We start from the raw sequence: 19,414 nt of genomic DNA, 5'->3' as shown, positions 1-19,414 counted from the left end.
GTTGTTGTTGTTTTGCTTTTGTTGTTTTTAAGGGATGGCATCCAATTTCGTTGCACTTGTGCAATGTTGCACTTGTGTAATGACAATAAAGAATCTATCTATCTATCTATCTATCTTAATTTTGTAGCATTAGCCGTGATGGGGATGTTCTTGTCCGTTATGTATGTAGAAACATGTGCTACTTATTTGATGTCTAATCCCCAAGAACATTGGTGATCTATCTTCAGCAGTGTATCTCTTGATTTTCAGACTTGTAACATTCAAGCAGCATTTCCACCCTTTATCTTGGGTGTCATTCGTGTTGCCCTGTATTCCAGTTCCAAATGCCTTTTCAGGGCTGTAACTTAGATGGCCTAGCACACAGACTGCTAAACTTTTACATTTCAGTTTTTGTGATGTGCTGAGCAGCAGGCCCTGTTCTAAACTGCTAGAGGAGGTTCTGGTGAGAAGAGGATTATGGGTGCGATGGGTTTCTCCATGGATTTCTGTTCAAAATTTGGATTCCCACTGCATTGCACCAGTGCCTAAAAACTGCTGGCAAACTCAGTAGAATCTGGAAGTTTTCAAAGAACCTAGGTGCTGTGGCTGGGGGAGAGAAGGAGGTGCAGTCCTTGAGCTAGCCCCAAGCATCTGCCCCATAGGGTGGATTTCTCCTCTGAACTTCAAAGAGTCTGCCTTCATACATCTCTAGATTGAAAACCTGGAGGTGGTTTATTAAAGGAGCACGACCAATCATGGCAGATGATCTTGAACGGGGCTTCCACCAAAGAAGATACCACTTACCTCACGTTGCACCATAAATCTAAATACATTCAGCCAGATTTAGTGCGCATGGAAACTCAAATTTACACATGCAGATCTCATCCAAGCAAGGCATTTCTCATTGGCTTAAATACCAGAATGTGTTACGAGACGATATAGCTTAGATTTATTGCCTAACATAAAAGTTGCAGTTCTGTAAGTTCCATGCATTCGGTTCCACAAAATGCAGTGGGTCAAGGCATATATTCACTGGGTGCAGGATTGCAACCACTCTATGTAGCCATAGAGGAGCCGCAACTGTTACACTAGGCCATCTAAGTCAGCCTCCTTCTGCCCAAATTTCCAGTACTCGTTCAGCTATGTGAATAGGCAAATATAGTTTCTTTTGCTAGTCTGCATTTAAATGGAATTGTCTTTATAAAATATGGGAATTTAGCAAAAAGCATGAGAAGAGATCAGAAAGTTTGGGTAAATTACAATAATATCCCCCCCTTTTTTTTACTTAAAACTGTTAATGTTCTTTGTTGTGTTGTTTTTACTATGTTAAATACCTTTTCTTTTTGTATTTATACTTTTTCTACACGCACTGCTCTTTTAGGTGTGTCCACATGTGATCATTCATATTTCAAACAGGTGGGAGGGTGGGTGGGTTGGGTAAGAGTTTTTTGGTGTGTAAAGAACCTTTTATTTAGCAGACAGGTTTTAAACCAAGCAGCAAACTAAGTGCTTTTTTTAAAAAGTAGCTGAGTACAGTGAAAATATGTATTGCTTTATCTGTTTCCTGGCAAATAAATATTTTCCTAAAGAAAAGGCATCTCCCGTCATTGTGCTGTTTATTTTCCTCCACATGTATTTACAGCAGTCACCTGCTTTAACCCAAACACCATGCTTCAGTGCTTGGAGTACTTCTAGCTTCCTTTTCATGCTGACAGCCTATTGTCCAGTGTTACCTCCAAATGGTAAGAGATCAAAAGCAGTAATGTGTCTCACAGTCATGGACTTGCCTTTTGCTTCATAGAAAACACTGAACTAATCATTGTGTTTTGTTTACAAGATTTGTGGGGTATTGGGAGAGCTTGTAAAGCTGAAAAATGACTGCAGTTCAGCCAATACTCAGTGTTGCATGCATTTATCTCAGGTATATTTGAGGGCCACCTTTGACCAGTGGATATCCGCCCCCTTGCAGATAGATGTCCATCAGGCCTAGGGCAGATCTAACAAAATGCCAATCCATCTGTGTCTAAAATCTTTGCATCAAGTGATGACTCTTTAAAACTGCATGTTTTGTTTTGCACTAAAAGCAGGCAGGGGGTGGGGTGAAAATTAAAGGAGATTAATGCATAAATAAATGCTGCGTGAGAGAGGATTTAGGCCAGCATGGATGCTCTGACCTACCTCTCCCGAATATATTTTTACTGACTTGGCGGGGGGGGGGGGGGGCAAGAGAGAAGGCAAATTTAGCAAATAGTGCAGGTTATATGCTAGATTAATAACGTAGTTTTATTTTGAAAAATAAATTTATTGCAGGAAGGATTGTGTTTCTTAGAGCATTGATTTGCTTAAGTTTATTAAAACTTAGAACTTTTTTAAAAAAAATATCCAAGAATATTAAAGCCAGCAAAACAAAAATGCAAACATTTTGCTATATAAAAACTTGTGCTTTTTCTCTTTTTGTTTATTTTCTTACCAGTAGCAGAGGCCTAGGTACCTCAAGTACATTTGGAGTACTACTGTATACATGTTTATTAGCAGTCCAACACAGCTGTGGTTAAGAGTGCCTTTTACCAGCTTTGGCTGGTATGCCCGCTGCAGCCATATATAGATTGAGATCTCTTGGCCACTGTAGTCTAGGCATTGGTAACCTCAAGACCAGACTACTGCAATGCCCTTGTATCTGGGACCATGCTTGGACACAGTCTGGAAACTTCAGCTGGAGCAGAATGCAGCAGCTAGAGTTCTGATGGCTAAAGGCATGTGACACTTTAACTAACATACGTTACCAAGTCGAGGTTCTTGTCATAATACACAATCTCAATTTGATCACTGAAATCAGCTGCTCATTATCTTAGAAGCTTGGCTGGTGTCTCTCTCTCTCTCTCATAATTTTTATTGCAAAGTAAATACATCACTACCAAAGAATATTATAAAGAAAGAAAAAATAGAGAAGAAAAAAATGCAAAGAAGACAGTAAAAGAATAAAGGAAATTCACAAGGAAATTCTAGACACAGCCAAATTTTTACATTAGAACCTTGTCTTTCTAAATAATCATTCAAGCACTTCTGTTCCTTCTTGACTATTCATTGTCTTTTATATCCATCAATTTGGCCAGTTCCAAATATCACATAATCATTCCTATTTGGTCTCTACTAAAAATCGAGCAATTAAATTAATAACCAGTTCCAAATCATCATCAATAATTCCCTTCAAAAAATCACTCATAAAGTACTTTTGGTTCTAATGCAATAAATAACCAGTTGTTTCCCTGATCAGACTTTGCAGAAAGTTTGAATTATAGGGTAATTCCAAAATATATGCAAAATTGTTCACAATCTGTAGAGTCTCCATGCAAGACACCATGCAGGTTCTAGTGTAATTTAGTCTCCATCCTATCTATTTTCTTACTTGGCTAAAAGAAAATATGACTTAGAGCTCTGACAGGAGGTTACACTATAAGGACTTCAAGTTCCCTTCCATTACCTTCATTCTATGTGGATTGTATTGGTGGCTGGTTGAGTGCTTGTAATGTGGAATAGTAGCTTTGGTTAAAAAGGGATTTAGGTCCACCACTCTGCCTCTGACAGCCCTGCAACCCCAAGGTAGGGGTGAAGCTGGAACTAGCCAGAGGGTGGGATACCAGATCTCATCAAGATTGCCTAAATAGCTTTGCTTCTCAGCATGCCTATGTGCATCAGTGCTACTGAGCTTTTGCTGAAAGGGATGGTTGCTCCCAGCAGGTACACATGAAGGTTCACTGACACTGCTATGGGCTACACACACACACACACATTGGGGTTGTACTCAGTGGTGATTCTGCACTGGTGGAGAGAAGGGCTATGGGTCTGCCCCACCTGTCTCAAGCGAATCTAATGCCTTAGGTAAGCTCTTGTTCCAGCAGGAAAGTTGCTTCTGGGCTTAATAACGCATGATGACTTCACCAGAAGCTGCCCCTTGCTGGAAGACCGCTGGCAACATATACTCCACTGTCCAAAATCTTCAGCAAGCGCTTTCTCACGCTCTTTATTCCTGCTACCTAACGGGCTCTCAACACCCTTCACTCTCCACTGCGCTGATGCTTCCAGCCCCCCCCCCCCCACCGAAGGACTGCTAAATAATAAAAATTTAAAAGCACTACACCTCGTTCTAACACACTGGAGACGTCCACTCAACTTATGCCCCTCCATCCCTCCAGTCCAAACGCTTCTGGATGCGGCACAAAACGGGGCGTCCGCCTGTAGCCCCGCCCCCAACTCTCTCCCCCACCCCCATCCGGCACGCACACACAAAACAGAGGAGTCTGGCCAGGTTTTAAGGTGCAGCTGCTCCTGCCGTCCTCTTCGAGCGGGCGTGGCGGGAGGAGCAGCAGGAGGGGAGGAGGCTCTGATTGGCCAGAGCGGAGGCGGGAGGTAGGGAGTTTCCCACAATGCCCCGCTGCAGCCAGTGCGGCCGCCGATGGATGCTGCGGGAAGGTGCTGCCATTTGCAGCCGCCTGGACCAGTGGCTCGCTGAGGGGAGCCCCGCTCCGGCAGAAGCAGAGGCAGGCAGGGAGGGAAGCACCCTTCTCACCCCAGTCCCTGGCAGCCCTTGACAGCGAAACTCCCCTCGCCTTCTCCTCCGCTTTCCTCGCGGGTCGCTGTCCGTTCAGCACCGCGATGAACCCTCCTTCCACAGCCGGCGAGGAGAAGGGGGCTGCGGGAGGCAGCAGCAACGCTTGCCGGGGAGCTGAAGGTGGCGGGGACCCTAGGAGTGCAGCCGCGGGAACAGAGGACCCGGAAGAGCCCGCACTAACCGCTCAGAAGGAAGAATCCTTGGAAGAGAAGCTGAAGAGTTTAACCTTCAGGAAACAGGTGTCCTACAGGTGGGTGAAGGAGGCAAAGCAGGAGTGTCATTCCGGGCGCGCTTTCTCCCACGTGAGAAGGGGCATACACGTGTGTCTGTGGCTGAGTCTCCTTGAGCCTCATAATGTACCCATCGTCAGAAGTTCCCTAGGACAGAGTGATAGGGAAAGTCTTGTCTAGCTCCCATCTTCCAAGTTTCCCTTGTAATCTCTCAGGGAGATAGATACCTTATGTGCAAGTGAATTTCGTGTATACTTGTCATTACTTAATGTAGACGAGGTCATTGTCCTTAGCTCACTTTTACCCCCTGCCCCGCTGTTCCTTCGATCTGGGTGGTAGATTTCACACCCAGTTTGGAAATTGTCATCTACCTGGCTGTGAACATGGGACCAGCGAGGGGCTATTTACTTCAGATGTGCTAATTCAGAGTTTTAACGGCATGATTTTATGCAGAGGGAAGCTTCAAGATGATAGATTTCAACCTTGCAATAAGTCAGGACCTACTGCTGTAACGTTCTTGTAGGAGAGGATAAAAAGCTTTGAGGATTCTGATGGTTGTTTTGGAGGGATGCAGTTTCATGAGGTTTCACCCCCCCTTTCCCCCCTCCTCTGAAAGCTACATGGTATGTGGGCAGCCTTGCCTGGAGAGAGATAATCTTACGGTTGAAATCAGTGCACCAGGAATTCTGTGTCGCGCATAATGTGTGTTTCTGTGTCAGGTCAGTTTATGCACACACGGCAGCAAAACAGCTGCTGCCCCAAATGTTGCATTATTTTTTTCCAGAGCTGGGGGTGGGGGGGAAGGCAACTGATTTATTTGTATTGGCACTTAGAGTGGTACCGCAAAGGACTCCACATTCCTACATGTAGACCTAATCTTTGTTGACAGCATTATATGATAGACATTGATAGCATCATGTTATGTATGTGATACCATAGCAATTCCCTTTGGGATTATGTGTGTGAGAAAAATATTATAAAATCTATAGCTGCGTCTGTATATATTAGGAGACAAGTGATATATAAGGTAGCTGTTAAAGAGTTAACGTTGTGCAGTAATGCCAATTTGTTATGCTCGAATGTATGTGTAGGTAGTACTGTAACAGCAGGATGTGGGAGTCACGCTGCCAGAAGAATGTTGCAAGCAATGCCAGGGATTAGGGTGAGGGTAGCATCATAATTGTCTACTGGTTTCCCCCCTCCTCTAACCAATCTGGCTTGTGCTAAAAAAAAAAATCCTGATCTTGTTTACAATTCCTCTCCAAACAGACAGCAGTGCCTCAGAAAAGATGGTGAGGGTTTAAAAAGGTCTGTTTGCGATCAGGAACTTCAGGATTATCCAGAGTGGGTTCAGAAGTGCTGTCTGCCAGGGAAGTGGAGTTATTCTGGAAGTTTTTGATCCTCAGTTTAAAAAATAGAAACAATTAAAAGAAGACAACTGAATCTACCTGTTGCTTTATTGGGGTGGGGTGGGGGTGGGGGGGGTGAAAATGTTTCCTTGGAAAAGCAACAGAGAACAATTTTGGGTAGCCTGTCCAAGGCTTCAGGAATCTTTTGAAGAAGAAGTCCTCACATCAGTTATGAACCATTATGTAAGTGTTAGTATTTGCCCAGCTGTGTGGATGGTTACATTGTGTGCCTACTTTTTTTACTTTAATGCAGCTGTATTTTTCATTCCATTTTTTTTTTTAAATAATAAAATATTGTTACGATTCTGCCAAACATACTTCAGCAAATGGTAAAAGAAGGAAAAGACAAACATTGTATTGCTGATGCTTATTAACATTCTGGAAGTTAACACAAAAATCCAAACTACAGTATAGACATACTTTAAGGAAAAGAGAAAAGAAGCCTCTTGCACCCCAGATACATTCTGTTTCTCAGGGTTAACACAACTGTCAGAGTGTGATTAAAAAAAATGTTTTATAACTTTAAGGGTTTCTAGATTTTAGCTTACATAATATGTATTGGTTCAAATTAAATGATCTCCAATAGTGCTACCATAAGAGTATTATGTTGAGATTTGTCATTCCAATATTTTATAAACTCATACCAAGATTATAATACATTTCTTTGGGATTTTGCTACATCTTCCCATAATCTTTGAGCATCTATGATCTTATGTATATGCACCCTCTGCCAAACAGCTATTTCCCATTTCTTGATTAACCACAGCAACTAATATACAAGTTGCCAGCAAAATATTTTCCATCACTTCCTTGTTTTCCTTCAGGACTATTTCTTTTACCTTGCCCAAAATAAAAATCATGCCATCTCATTTTAATTTGTAAGTCGTGGTTTGTTTAATCTGGCCCTCTGAAACCTGAAGTTAGAGACAAGCTAAATTAAAGTTTTTGGTAAATGTTTGGCTCTACTTTTATGATTTCCCCTGTAGTCTTCTCAAACAAGTCCCTAGGTCCCAGCTTCAATATCTGAGCAATTTTGTCTAAGCGTTAGCTTTGGTTTATGCTATAGGGTTAACTCTGTGAAATATCGGCATCTTGTGTAAATTATGACATGAGCCTCAGGCTCCAGTGCTGTATGGCAGTAAATGCTTGTGTAAGGACACGGCCAGTTATTTTGAGAAAACGTCTCTTAGCAATTTCTAATTAAAAATAACCAAAATTAGTTCAAGAGTGAGATAAAGGCCCCTGAATAACTTGGGGCATCACACTCTATGAATGTTTCACTTGCAGCATCATGGTGATCCTACCAAATATGCCATAGAGATGAGTTGAGTGAACACAGATGGTTGGCTGGCATCCGTCTGTCTCAGGAGACAATGGAGGAGTGTGCCTTTGGGGGTGAAGTCAAGCTGTCAGAAGGTTGCAGCGCCTGATGTGGCTGTTGTAGAGACTGATACAGGAGAGACATGTTTGGTTGCAGCTGGGGCAGATGAAGGTGTCCGGTTTTGCTGTTACAAGTGCACCATGGTGTTTCTTCTCTCTACACTCCTCTCAGCAGTCATTCCTCCTCTGGTCACTGCCATGGATGCATGACCTGTCTGTCTCCCGGCACCGCAGTTATATGCAAGCGATTCCCACACAGCAGGGTTGATGTTGCCAGCCTTCATGTCATGTTTGCAGACTTCTTTGCAACACAGAGCTGGTGCCTGAAGCCAGCTCCCTGTAGAGAGCATCCTGGGGAATACAGACAAACATAAGCATAAAGCTTAAACATACCCAGGGATTCTCTGGGCATCTAAATATGCCGTGCTAATTTCAAAGGAGAAGAGGAATTCAAAAACCTTGGTACCCCCATTTTGTATACGAGTGCAAGTATGTGATAGTTTCAATGAAATAAATGCAATGATGCACATAAAATTAAGTGCCTGGTTTGGATGGATTGCTATTTTTCACTGGGGTAGCTCAAGGAATACACAAGTTCTGTTCCCTTTCACCTGGTCCTTTCTGAACACAACTCTGTGTTCAGTTGCCAAAATAATTTTGTGTTCTGGGTTAGATAAATCAGGTGTTGGAAACTGCAGGCCCAGGGACCAAAATGTGGTCTTCTAACCCTCCTTATCTGGCCATCAGGACTCTCCCCAGACAGACACTTCCTTGCATCTCTACACTTCCTCCTAGCTTTGCTTCACACCCTTATTGAAGGTCTTCGACTGGCTGGAATGTGTTCCTGAACTCTGATAATATCTCTTGCTTCCTTGGATAGAGAGAGGGTGTAGAAACTAGCCTATTGCATAAAGGTAAATTTACTTACATTGATCCACCTACCTTTGCCTCTGGTCCCACCCAACACTTGTTTGTGGCCTATGGAAGATTGCCTAGAAGGGAATGTGGCCCCTGAGCTGAGGAAGGTTATCCACCCCTGAGATAACAGAACCTTGCGTAGCCAATGCTGGCAGAATAACTGTTTTGATTATCTCACCTCCCATGTAGGTGAAATGTAGGTAGGTGAAATGAGAGGAGATTTCCAAGTTTGTGTTGACTAGTCATTTTGGCCAGCTTCTGCACCTGCTGGAGGTACAAGGATGGGATTTCAAAGCTGTAAGCTTGTGTGTGGAGATGTTTTTCAAACAGCCTGCTTTCAAATGCTTGCAGAGAGAAATCTGTTGCTTTCTGAAAGGTAGCATCAGCAGACCACTTGACACACATGGACTGGCTCTTTTGACTTTGTAAACAAGAGATGACAGCCTAGCTGATGAGTGCAAAACCTGGAGTGATTCATTCCCCGCTGACCTTAGTCAGTGACGCAAAACAATACATTCAATGGCCACAACCATCCCTGAAACATTTCTGTTGCCGCTCGCTGCCTGCCTGCAACCCTTTTCCAACAGTTTTGAAACATGGAAGTTAATGCCAGGCTTCCTAGTAGCAGCCTGCAGCAGTCAGAGATGGCGAAGTCTACAGGTGGGTTTGATAATGATCCAGGTAGAAGTGCCTAATGCAGAACCACAGGCAATTAGTTGATTTCTGCATTTGATTCAGTGGGGCTGGAGAGTGTAGACTGCTGCACTCATTTTATTGAATTTTGCTTTTCTATCTTTAATAGATAAAAAATATTAATGAAAACCTACCACCCTCTGATGCTATGAAATGTATTGGGGTGTGGGTGTGTTCCTGGAACTTTCTTCATTTCAGAGGTGGCTATGCTCTTCTGCACTCCTGGGGAGTAAAAACCCCATTTGCCTTTTGCTCAGCTTGTGCGTAAGTGAAGCTCTGCTACGTCAGGCTAATGGATCATCAAGACCAGTAGCACCATCAGGGTAGGGCTCTGGGACAGGTGTTCAGGCTGCCAATCTGTAGAAAAACCAGAAGAGCTCGAAACAAAGCCAATTTATCACATTTTGAAGCATGGGAAAGAATATACATCATCACAAAAGCATTGTCCAACTGGACTGCTGAAATAGTCTGGCATCCTGCTTTCAGGAATGGGTGACAAGCCACACCCTCTGTAGCTACAACCTTCCTCTCCAGGTCACAACCCTCACTGGACCTGCCTTGCAGCCTCCTTGAGTGCTTTGCTTGTCCAGAATGTATCCTTGAGCTCTGATTATGTGTCTTGCTTGCCTGGATGGAGGAAAGGGAGGCGTGTGTTGAGTGTTTATAGAAATGACCATTGTATACAGAGGCAAAATTTTCATTCACCACTCTTCCCACTTTAGCCTCAAGGTTTCCCACCCCTGGAGTAAGCTAGTAAGCAGGACAAGAAGGTAATAATGGACTGTCACAGGAGTGTACCGGTCAGTAATCATACAGTTTAAAGATGGAGTTAACTCCAAAAACACAACCTCCACAGACTTGTTGAGTGTCAGGGCTAATGAGCACAGCAGCTCATTCCAGGTAGTTTTCCTCCATGAAAGTCTGTTGCTGAGACTGAAAGTCCCCACCTCCTCCTCAAACAATCAGAGACTGCATCTGCATGCAGTCAACCTCTCCTCTGCCCTTTCCATGCCTCTTCTGGGTCTGAGAGACAATGGGGAGAGAAGAGCTTGTCACAGCAGCAGAGGGAGACGCTCATGGCTTTGCACTAGCCTGACTCATCTCTGCCTCTTGGCTTCCCTCATCCCATTCTTCTGCTTCAGCTTCTGTCTCTAATTTTGGACTTTCTTCTGCCACAGACTCTCTCAGCTCACTGAAACCTGTTATCTCTTCAGTTTCTGACACCTCCTCTTCCCAATTTTCTCCCTCTTCCCACTCACTGACACCCCACCACCACTCCCTGGGCTCTGAGCCTTCTTCCCTTGGTGATTCCCCAGCTGGTTCCTCCCACCATTCCTCTGTCTAACCAGTCTATGACATGGACCTACCCCTCAGCCCTATAATCTATAATCCTCAAGGTTTTTCTAACGGCAAGGATGTCCAACCTCTTAACTCAGAAGGAGTATGATATGCTTTATCCCGAAGTTATTTAGGGACTTCGCTCCTCCTTGGTGAGTTGTGTCCTTGGTCACATAGGGTAGAAAGGGGAAACTCACAAGACAGGAGGCAAGAGGCTACTATTTGAACTCTGGATAGGATGGAATGAAGTTGAGAAACAGTGGGTTAGTTCAGAAATAATAGGGAGCCATGCCTTCTCACAATGTGAACAAGCCACAGCAAGCCTGAGATGCATGACCTCTCTATTTCCCTCCCTTCCTCTCTCATGCCCATAAGAAGAAGAAAAAGAAACTGTTTCTCCTGATTTTAAATAAACCAATTCTTGACAACTGAATGCAGGAAAAGGGGGGTTGTTTAAACTATCAATTGTGAGAAAAGGGCATAATTATAGTGGATCAGATGCTAGCTTGTTCTCACCAACCATAGTTTCAACAAACCACAGTTCCTTGGGTTTGCACATCACAAGGAACTGTGATTAGTTTAAAATTGGAAGCAGATCATTCTGGCCTGCTTCTCTACTGCATGAGAGAGAATGGAGAGAGGAGAGGAAGAGCGTGAGCCCCAGGCTCACCATAGTCCGTTCACCTCATGGGAAACCATGGTATTCTGTCTGCTGACTTGCTGAATAGTACACAATTAAACCATGGCTGAAGAAGATAACATCTGGATTCATATTTCTGTGATAGAAAATCTAGCTTTCCGAAGCCTGTGGCTCTCCAGATGTTGTTGGACTACAATCCCTATCATCCCTGACCATGCTGGCTAGGGTTGATGGGAATTTAGTTGAAAACAACGGGAGGGCAATAGGCTGGAGAAGGCTCCTACAGCCACTGGATTCACCGACTGGCTTTCTGGTACAACAACCTTGCACCTGGTATTCAGAGGTAGTCTGCAGCTTAATCTGGAAATCCTGTTAACCATAGTAACTATATGGAAGTTTCAGATTCAGTATTCTCTCCTCTCTGCCTCTCTCTTCATGGGCCCATATGTTCTGTTCATGCATCAGAGCTCTTATGCCAATGAGATCATCTGGATGGAGGCAAACCCACACTTGCAGAGAGAATGAAAGATGTTTGAAATATGTGTTAGTGCAGGGTATATATATATATATAGAGAGAGAGGGCAGAATAGCAGAAGTTGTTTGTCTTTCCTTGTGTGTGGGCATGTAGTGAATTCCATATCTTTAAGCACAGAAGGCATTTACAATAACCTTTAAATAACAACTTCCTGAGGTATGTCATTAATTCTGTTTGACTTGCCAGCATGCAAAAGAAAGCTGAATGCTTTTCTGCACCTCTTGATTTGCACATCTTAGTGCCTTTTGAAACAAGTTTATCCCATGAGGAATTCCCCCTTTCCGGCATTTATAGCAAAGAGTCTCAGTAAATACCTAGATCTGAACGCTTTCTCCCCACCTCCTGTGCCAAAACACCACTGCTGAACTGCAATGCCTCCCACAAATCCAATTTTTCCCTTTTCTTATCCTCCTTATTTTTCTTCTTCTTCACAATTACTGCCTTAAAAAGGGTGCTGCTGTGATGGATTTACAAATGTAAATAACTGCACAATGAGGCAGGAAGCTCAATTGGGATTAGCCACAAAGGTTGGTTTACGCAAGAGCACCGCAGCAGTTCCTCGAGGCACCTTGACAAGTTTCAAACGGTTGGCTCGGGGGCGCCCTGTGCGTGTGTGTTCAGTGTTGACAGCTAATGCACACCATTCATCTGCATTTATGGCTTCCATTATTGAGAAAAGCCTTCTCTGCAAAATAACCCAGACTCCTGCGATGGAGCTTAATAACTTCGGCAGTGAGTGGAAAGTGGGCAGAGGTAGCGGAGAAGGAAAGCAAGAGAGACTTGTCATTAAGAAGTGCGAGGGAGGCTTGCACACTCCTTCCTCATTTGTCAGGGCTTAGTATGAGCCCGAGCTCAGCAGGCTCCAGCCCCCAAACCCGTTTGGTGGTTCAGTGCTTAGAGAGAGAGGGAGGGAGGGAGGGAGAGGGAGAGATGTGCATATATAGCACACATAGCACAACCAAGGGATGGAACCTTGTGCTGGGCTGTGCAGGGACAGGTAACATTCCTAGCAGCTCCTGTTGCCTCCCAAGATTGGGGCCAGTCCTACCATTAGGCTGAGTGAGCAACAACATCAGGGAGCAGATGCTGGAGGGCCGCTCCCAGCTGTTCCTCCCGAGTTGTCTACAATCACCGGAGCACAGTCGAGAGCCTCTCCTGCTCAGTACAAACCCATGAATACAGATGAATGTGTTAGCTGTCAGCATTGAACACACACAAACACGCAAACACACACTACCTCTTGAAACTTGTCCAGGTGGCTTGAGTAACCGATGTTGTGCTCTGATGTAAGGCAGCCTTTGTGGCTTAATCCAAATAGAACTTCCTGCCTTCTACATAGTGATTTGCATTTGTAACCACATCACAGCATCACCCCTTTTAAGGTATTAATTGCAAAAATAATAAAGAGGAAAGAAAGAAAGGGGATTTGTGGGAGGCATTCCAGCTCAGCAGTGGTGCTCGGGCAGGGGAGGTGGGGGAAAGCATTCAGAGCTAATTAGCTACCCATCTATACCACTCTGAGTGCAAGAAAGGGGGAAATTCCTTTCTTGCATTTATCCTAAAGGGCAGGCAGGCAGGCTCATATACCCTTAAGGGATCCCGGGTCCAAGCCATTTAGGGCTTTAAAGATGATAACCAACAATTGCCCTTCTCCATCCCGCAATGAAAAGGAAGCCAGTGCAGCTGTTAGGAAAGAAGGAAGTCACACCAGAACTGAGTCAGATCTAGCTCAGTACTGCCTACAGCAGCAGATCTCATACCCTCCAACATTTCTCTGATAAAAATAGGGATGTTTCATTCCTTTTTACTAATTTTACTACACACATTTTTACTACACACATTTTACTGGGTTAATTGGGTTGGCCCAGCCACTCTGGGCAGCTTCCAACGTATATAAAAACATAATAAAACATTAACCATTTTTTTTAAAAAAAACCCTTCCCTATACAGAATTGACTTCAGATGGCTCAGGGGTCGGATAACTCCATACCCTCCAACATTTCTTCAATGAAAATAGGGACATCCTAAGGAAAAGTGGGACATTCCAGGATCAAATCAGAAACCGGGATGGCTTTTCTAAATCAGGGACAGCCCTGGAAAATAGGGACACTTGGAGTGTCTGAGATCTTCATGGTTAAGAAAGCTACAGAGTGGTACAAGATAGGTCCCCTAAAGGTCAACATATAGCTTAACAGCCAGTGGTGTGCAGTTAGAAGCCCAACTAGATATGATGTTAAATGTGTATTTGGATGTAACTTGCAAGGATTTTTTTTTTTAATAATGCAAGTAGCATAAGCTAGGGAAACCCACCCGCTGATAATTATAGGGATTGAAGCAGGTGGGATGTAACCATTTCCTTTCCTGCTACACTTCTGAAGGAAATATTTTCTCTAGAAGTGTGATTTGTACCTGGGAGGAAACCCTCAATGCCACCACCAACGGGAGATTTCACCTCTAAGCAAAATATTAATTTCAGCAGAAGGGGCTTCAATCAAGACAGCAGTTAGGTGAGGAAATAGTTAAATCCCACCCACCACACCTGCTGGGATCCTTATGACTGTAAACACACCCACCCACCAGCTGATGCAACTTGGGTTTACAAAACCGAACCTGCATATTAAATGCAAAGAAACATTTAATTCCATATGTAGATTGGTCCACAAATGCAGTGACCATTCCCTGACTGCAGGAGGGAAGTGGTGGTCCATGTTCTTATCTGCAACTGGGATAACTAGAATTAAGCTTAAATTAGGAGCAAAAGATCTTGGGTAGAGTAAGCAGTAGTTCTTCATGGTTGTTTTTTTTGGTTTTTGGGTTTTTGCATGTACTGCTCTGCATGGTTCTGTCTTTTTGGTTGAATAGGAGGCAGAGAGAAGAAACCATTTTCTTTCCATGAGGTCCAGAATATGCTCCACCCTCCCATTTTTCAAAATGTGGCACTGATCCTGCAACATGTCATGTCTACCCTTAAGAGCTCCTTGCACTTGCAAGGCTCCTACTGCTGGCTTACTGCGGAGCCTTGCAAGCGTGTGGAGTTCTATTCCATTTCCCCTCCCCACCCTCTCTCTTTTGTAAAACTATATTTAAAATATACAGATATTGTCAAAAGAAAACACCAATTCATGACACATCCATCTCGTTTGTAAATACAGTATTCGTAATGACTGTTTTTAAAACGTACAGATGTAATCAAAAGAAAATATAAATTCCTGACACATCAGTCGCTTTCATGAATATTCACCTCTGCTCCATTTCATCTGCAACTATGGGGAATCCTTGTTTGGGGGCTGCCTTGCTGATTGTGGCCTGACATGTTTTCAAATCCTTCATTTATTTATATATATCACATTTGTATTCTCCCTTTCTTCCAAGGAGTTGAAGATGGTATACATGGTTTTCTTCCTCCCCATTTTATTGCCTCAACAACCTTGCGAGGTTGGTTAGGTGGAGAGGCGGTGACTAGCCCAAGGTCACCCAGTGAGTTTCATGGCTGAGCAGGGATTTGAACCCTGATCTCCCAGGTCCTAGTCCAGCACTCTAGCCGCTAGGCCACACTGGTTTACTTAGTTCCTACACACTTCCAGGTTCATTGCAAAGAACTATTTGCAACTATTTGTGTAGCAGCTTTTCTAATGTACCTGATTGGTCCCGGGAGGCATATATTCCAGCCCTGCTAAACAGTATAGTTTGGATGCAAACAAGCTTGCTGTTTGAGCCAATGTAGCATGTCGCATAATCAGAGTAATTAATTCCCCAATGAGTCTGCACTGGTGCAAGTATAAAGAGGCAGATCATCTCGATGCTCAGTGAAAGACAATCAAAGCATTTGATTTAGAAAGTGCATTGTAGCCACTTTCCATTGAAGCAAAAGGTGTGTTGTGCCTGGTAGATTGAAATCAATTAAGTGTATTGTGTTGCCTGTAGTCGCACACTGTATTGAGTCTATGCTAAGTGGATGTTTGCAAAGCAGCTAAAAGGGTTTTGCATTTAATGATGTGTTTACATCTCTCTGCTCCTTTCCTTGCAGTGTCATAATTACAGTCGAGGTACATCCTGGATGTGTTTGTATTCAGCCTCTGTGAATTAAATGGACCCGGTACCCTTAAATACAGCCCATCCTTTAGTCTTGACTCCCCCATCCTTCTCTGGAAAGAAGAGAAGCTCAGTTGCAGGCCTGTACTAAGAGCCCTGCCAGAGAGCTGTATAAAACCCCATAAAATAAGCCTGCTAAGTTACCAACACCTATGGGACATTTAAATCCACTAGTCAATGGCTGCATGACCTCCATGCCAATAATAACCATAGCAGCAACAGTCTTATTCAGTCCTCAAATGATTCTTTTCCAGGAGCAGCTGAAATCTGCAGCTTTTAAGGGGCATGCAAACTGAGCACATTTGCATCCTACTTTTTATTTTATGCAATTGATTCAGAAAGTCTTACAATTTGCATCATTTATTCTGGTTTGGCAAAACCTTTTCACGTTCCATAATGGGGTGGTATTATAGCAACAGGGATACAGAATCTTGTGCTAGCAGACCAACAGGGAAATTCAGCAGCAATCATGACTCCCTGTCATAAAGAGCCGTCACTATAGACGTTATCAAAGTTGACTATTCATAAATCTGACTCCTGGCTGGAGGGGAAAAACCCTTTCAGACAAAATTCAGGACGGTCAGAGGCTCTTGAAATGATTTTAAAACTCAATGTGGCTTTTAGAACAGTTATCTAAAGGCAGATGGAATTAGTTTAGATGAGTTAACATGAGGAATCAGATAGTCCTGGGGCCCCATCCTTTTTCTTGTACATTCATGTGTTCATGATGTTGGTAGTTATATGCCATCTTGCTTTCAATACCGTTTTGCTTGCAAAAGTTTCCAGGTGGGCATACTGTTTTGTTTCCAATCAGTGTGCATCCCATAACTTCCCAATGAAATCTTGTAGCCTTTATATACCGCAAATGTTCGTGTGTGTGTGTTGTTTTTAACTGGGGTTGTTTGTTTAAAAGCATTTATGAACCACTTCATAACAAAATATCTGTTGTGCCATCATGCAAGGGTCCCTCCAGATGGCAATAAAAGGATAATGTTGGGAAGGCATCATGGAACAACTAAGAAAGTGGAATGTGTGGCTGGTCCAGTATAAATCCACCATTAATCCACTATTATTGCACCAATGACATGTTGCAGAATTCAGTGGTGAAAAAACCTCCGTGCATCTGGATGGGTTCCTGTTAAAAAACAAATCTTCCCATCTCACACTACAGTCACAGTTCATCCCTGTGGATATAACTAAAATCTCGGGATACTCAATACATGGAGGAGGGACGTCTCGACCGGCCTGATACTGACCTCCATGATCTGCTTACCCCATGCACTTAGATTCCATCTGAATATTGCACCAAGCAGAACTGTATTATATGTTCTTAGCAGCTTATACCTATCAGAATGTTTTGGGCCAGGTGAAGTTTCTCGACTGTCTTCAAGGGAAGGTGCATGCATTGCTGCATTAGAATCAGAAAGTCACTGAGGCATGAATGACATCAGGCAGATCTTTTGTCTTCTGGAAGGAAAATCACCTGAAGCTGCTGAGAGAAGCATTTCAGGCCACAGCTGTTACCTGGGCTGCCAGGAGTAAAACTAGACCCAAAGAGCTTTGAAACTACAAGCCTGATCCATAAGTGGTGATGAGAGGGCATGTCCAGGTTGCCACTCAGTATAATTGAGCAGAAGCACACCGCCCCACCCCACCTCCTGCAAATGCAACAGGGCTGGTTTCCTACCTATTGAAGTAAATAGCTTCTAAAGCAGCTGTCCTGGTGCCTCCCAGATGGTTTTGGCTACAGCTCTCATCAGCCCCAGCCAGCGCGCCTGTGCTCCCATTAGCACCAGTATTAGACATCAGTGTTAGCTGGGACTGATGAGAATAGTACTTCAAAACAGCTTGGGGGCACCAGGTTGGTAAATGCTGATCTAAAGGGTGGGGTTTCCTTAAGGCTACCCCAATGAGACCACAAAGTTCATGTTATTTGGACCAAGAATTAGTGTACAGTGGTACCTCGGGTTACATATGCTTCAGGTTACAGACTCTGCTAACCCAGAAATAGTACCTTGGGTTAAGAACTTTGCTTCAGAATGAGAACAGAAATCGTGCTCCGGCGGCATGGCAGCAGCAGGAGGCCCCATTAGCTAAAGTGGTCTTCAGGTTAAGAACAGTTTCAGGTTAAGAACAGACCTCCGGAACAAATTAAGTACTTAACCTGAGGTACCACTGTATTATTAACTCACACTCTACCCATCACCGATTGTGGTCAGCTACTCCCATTGCTAGTATTGGAATGAGACTCAACTGCCAATCACATTAGCTCTACGACATGAAATGGGGGTGACAGTGACATGTCTCACATTGTTTATTTGCCTCAGGCAGCAAAATGTCTCCAGCCATTCCTGGTTCTGTGAAAATGTCTCCTGCTTAACTGTAGGGGTAAAGGGCCTGGCAAGGGGTTCTTTTAAGACCCTTGAGATCTCAGCCATCTAACAAATTATATTAGGCACAGCTCCTCTCAATCAATTTGTAAAAGAAACTCATTTTGGTTTAGCAATTCAGGTTTGGCAAGGTCAATTATTGCAATGAGCTTCCATGCCTTTTCATGTTGCTGTGTTGTTCTGGTCTTAAAAGCTTAACTACCGTAATAGCTCTTAATAGCCTTCACCAACTGTATGATAAAAATGCACACTTCTTCAGTGTATCTGAAGAAGTGTGCATGCACACGAAAGCTCATACCAAGAACTGACTTAGTTGGTCTTTAAGGTGCTACTGGAAGGAATTTGTTTTGTTTTGTATGATAAAAGTAAACAAAGGCTGGGGGGTGTCATGCCTAGCCCTGACCTGGTAACAGACACATAAGAACAGCCTGCTGGATCAGGCCAATGGCCCATCTAGTCCAGCACCCTTTTCTCACAGAGGCTAACCAGATGCCTGCAGGAAACCAGAGGACAATGGAGACATCCCAGTGGCTGAAGACCTTGGAGCAGCAGGCAGGGTCTCCTCAAGCAGCTGCTGAGCATCCTCATGCCTTGAGAGTCCCTCTGATGAGAGACCTGCTGAAAAAACCTTGGAGCAGCCAGAGGAAGTGGAGTCGCTTACCAGACCTTGAGAACACCAGAAGTCCAGACCAAAAAGCAACAACATAGCATGTGTCTATGGACCCAGAGTTCTTGTATGGCTCCTGAGAAAGTGATCTCTTCTGAATGAACAATCCCTGAAATGTTTTCACTACCAGCAGCTGTGATTAGGAGGCCCATATATAAGGTTTGCCTCTTGAACCTACCAGTTTGTGGAAGCTACAAAGGTGTCTAGCTTCTTGTTTCCAAGCTTAGTCCTACCCACTCCTTAGTGAGCTGCACCTTGCTTGGGCACCCTGTGGCCTTGACTATTGCTTCACTTTGCTCCTGGGTCATGCTTTGAACCTGAGCTGATTCCCTGTGCTTCAGCCTTGCTCTGTTTCTTTGGACTGCACTGGACCTTTGACGCTGCTCTTCTGGGTGAGTGTTTATGTAAGAGACATGCCTCTGGGGACTGGGCTATGGGCTCTTGAGGGTTTTCAAACAGGGAGGCAAGATAATTCTTAATATTTGGTATGCTCCATTGAAAGCGGGAGATTGGATGGGGGACCCACTTGTGCTG

The 19,414-nt window shown here is 43.8% G+C and overlaps 1 protein-coding gene across 7 annotated transcripts in view; it reads left to right on the top strand.

Annotated features, from left to right (window-relative positions):
• The first annotated feature begins 4,262 nt into the window (after nucleotides 1–4,262).
• DGKI (diacylglycerol kinase iota) overlaps nucleotides 4,263–19,414 on the top strand; it is a 248,841-nt gene continuing 233,689 nt past the window's right edge. For all 7 annotated transcript variants that reach the window (XM_081878845.1, XM_081878848.1, XM_081878847.1 and 4 more), the window contains exon 1: nucleotides 4,263–4,838. In XM_081878845.1, coding sequence (XP_081734971.1) covers nucleotides 4,633–4,838 — 206 coding nt within the window. In that variant the 5' untranslated portion in view covers nucleotides 4,263–4,632. The remainder of the gene's footprint in view (nucleotides 4,839–19,414) is intronic.

Source organism: Podarcis erhardii, assembly GCF_964252035.2.
Source record: "Podarcis erhardii genome assembly, chromosome: 10".
NCBI lineage: Eukaryota > Metazoa > Chordata > Lepidosauria > Squamata > Lacertidae > Podarcis > Podarcis erhardii.
Note: the sequence above shows the minus strand (reverse complement) of the source record. Positions and strands in the feature narration are given on the sequence as shown.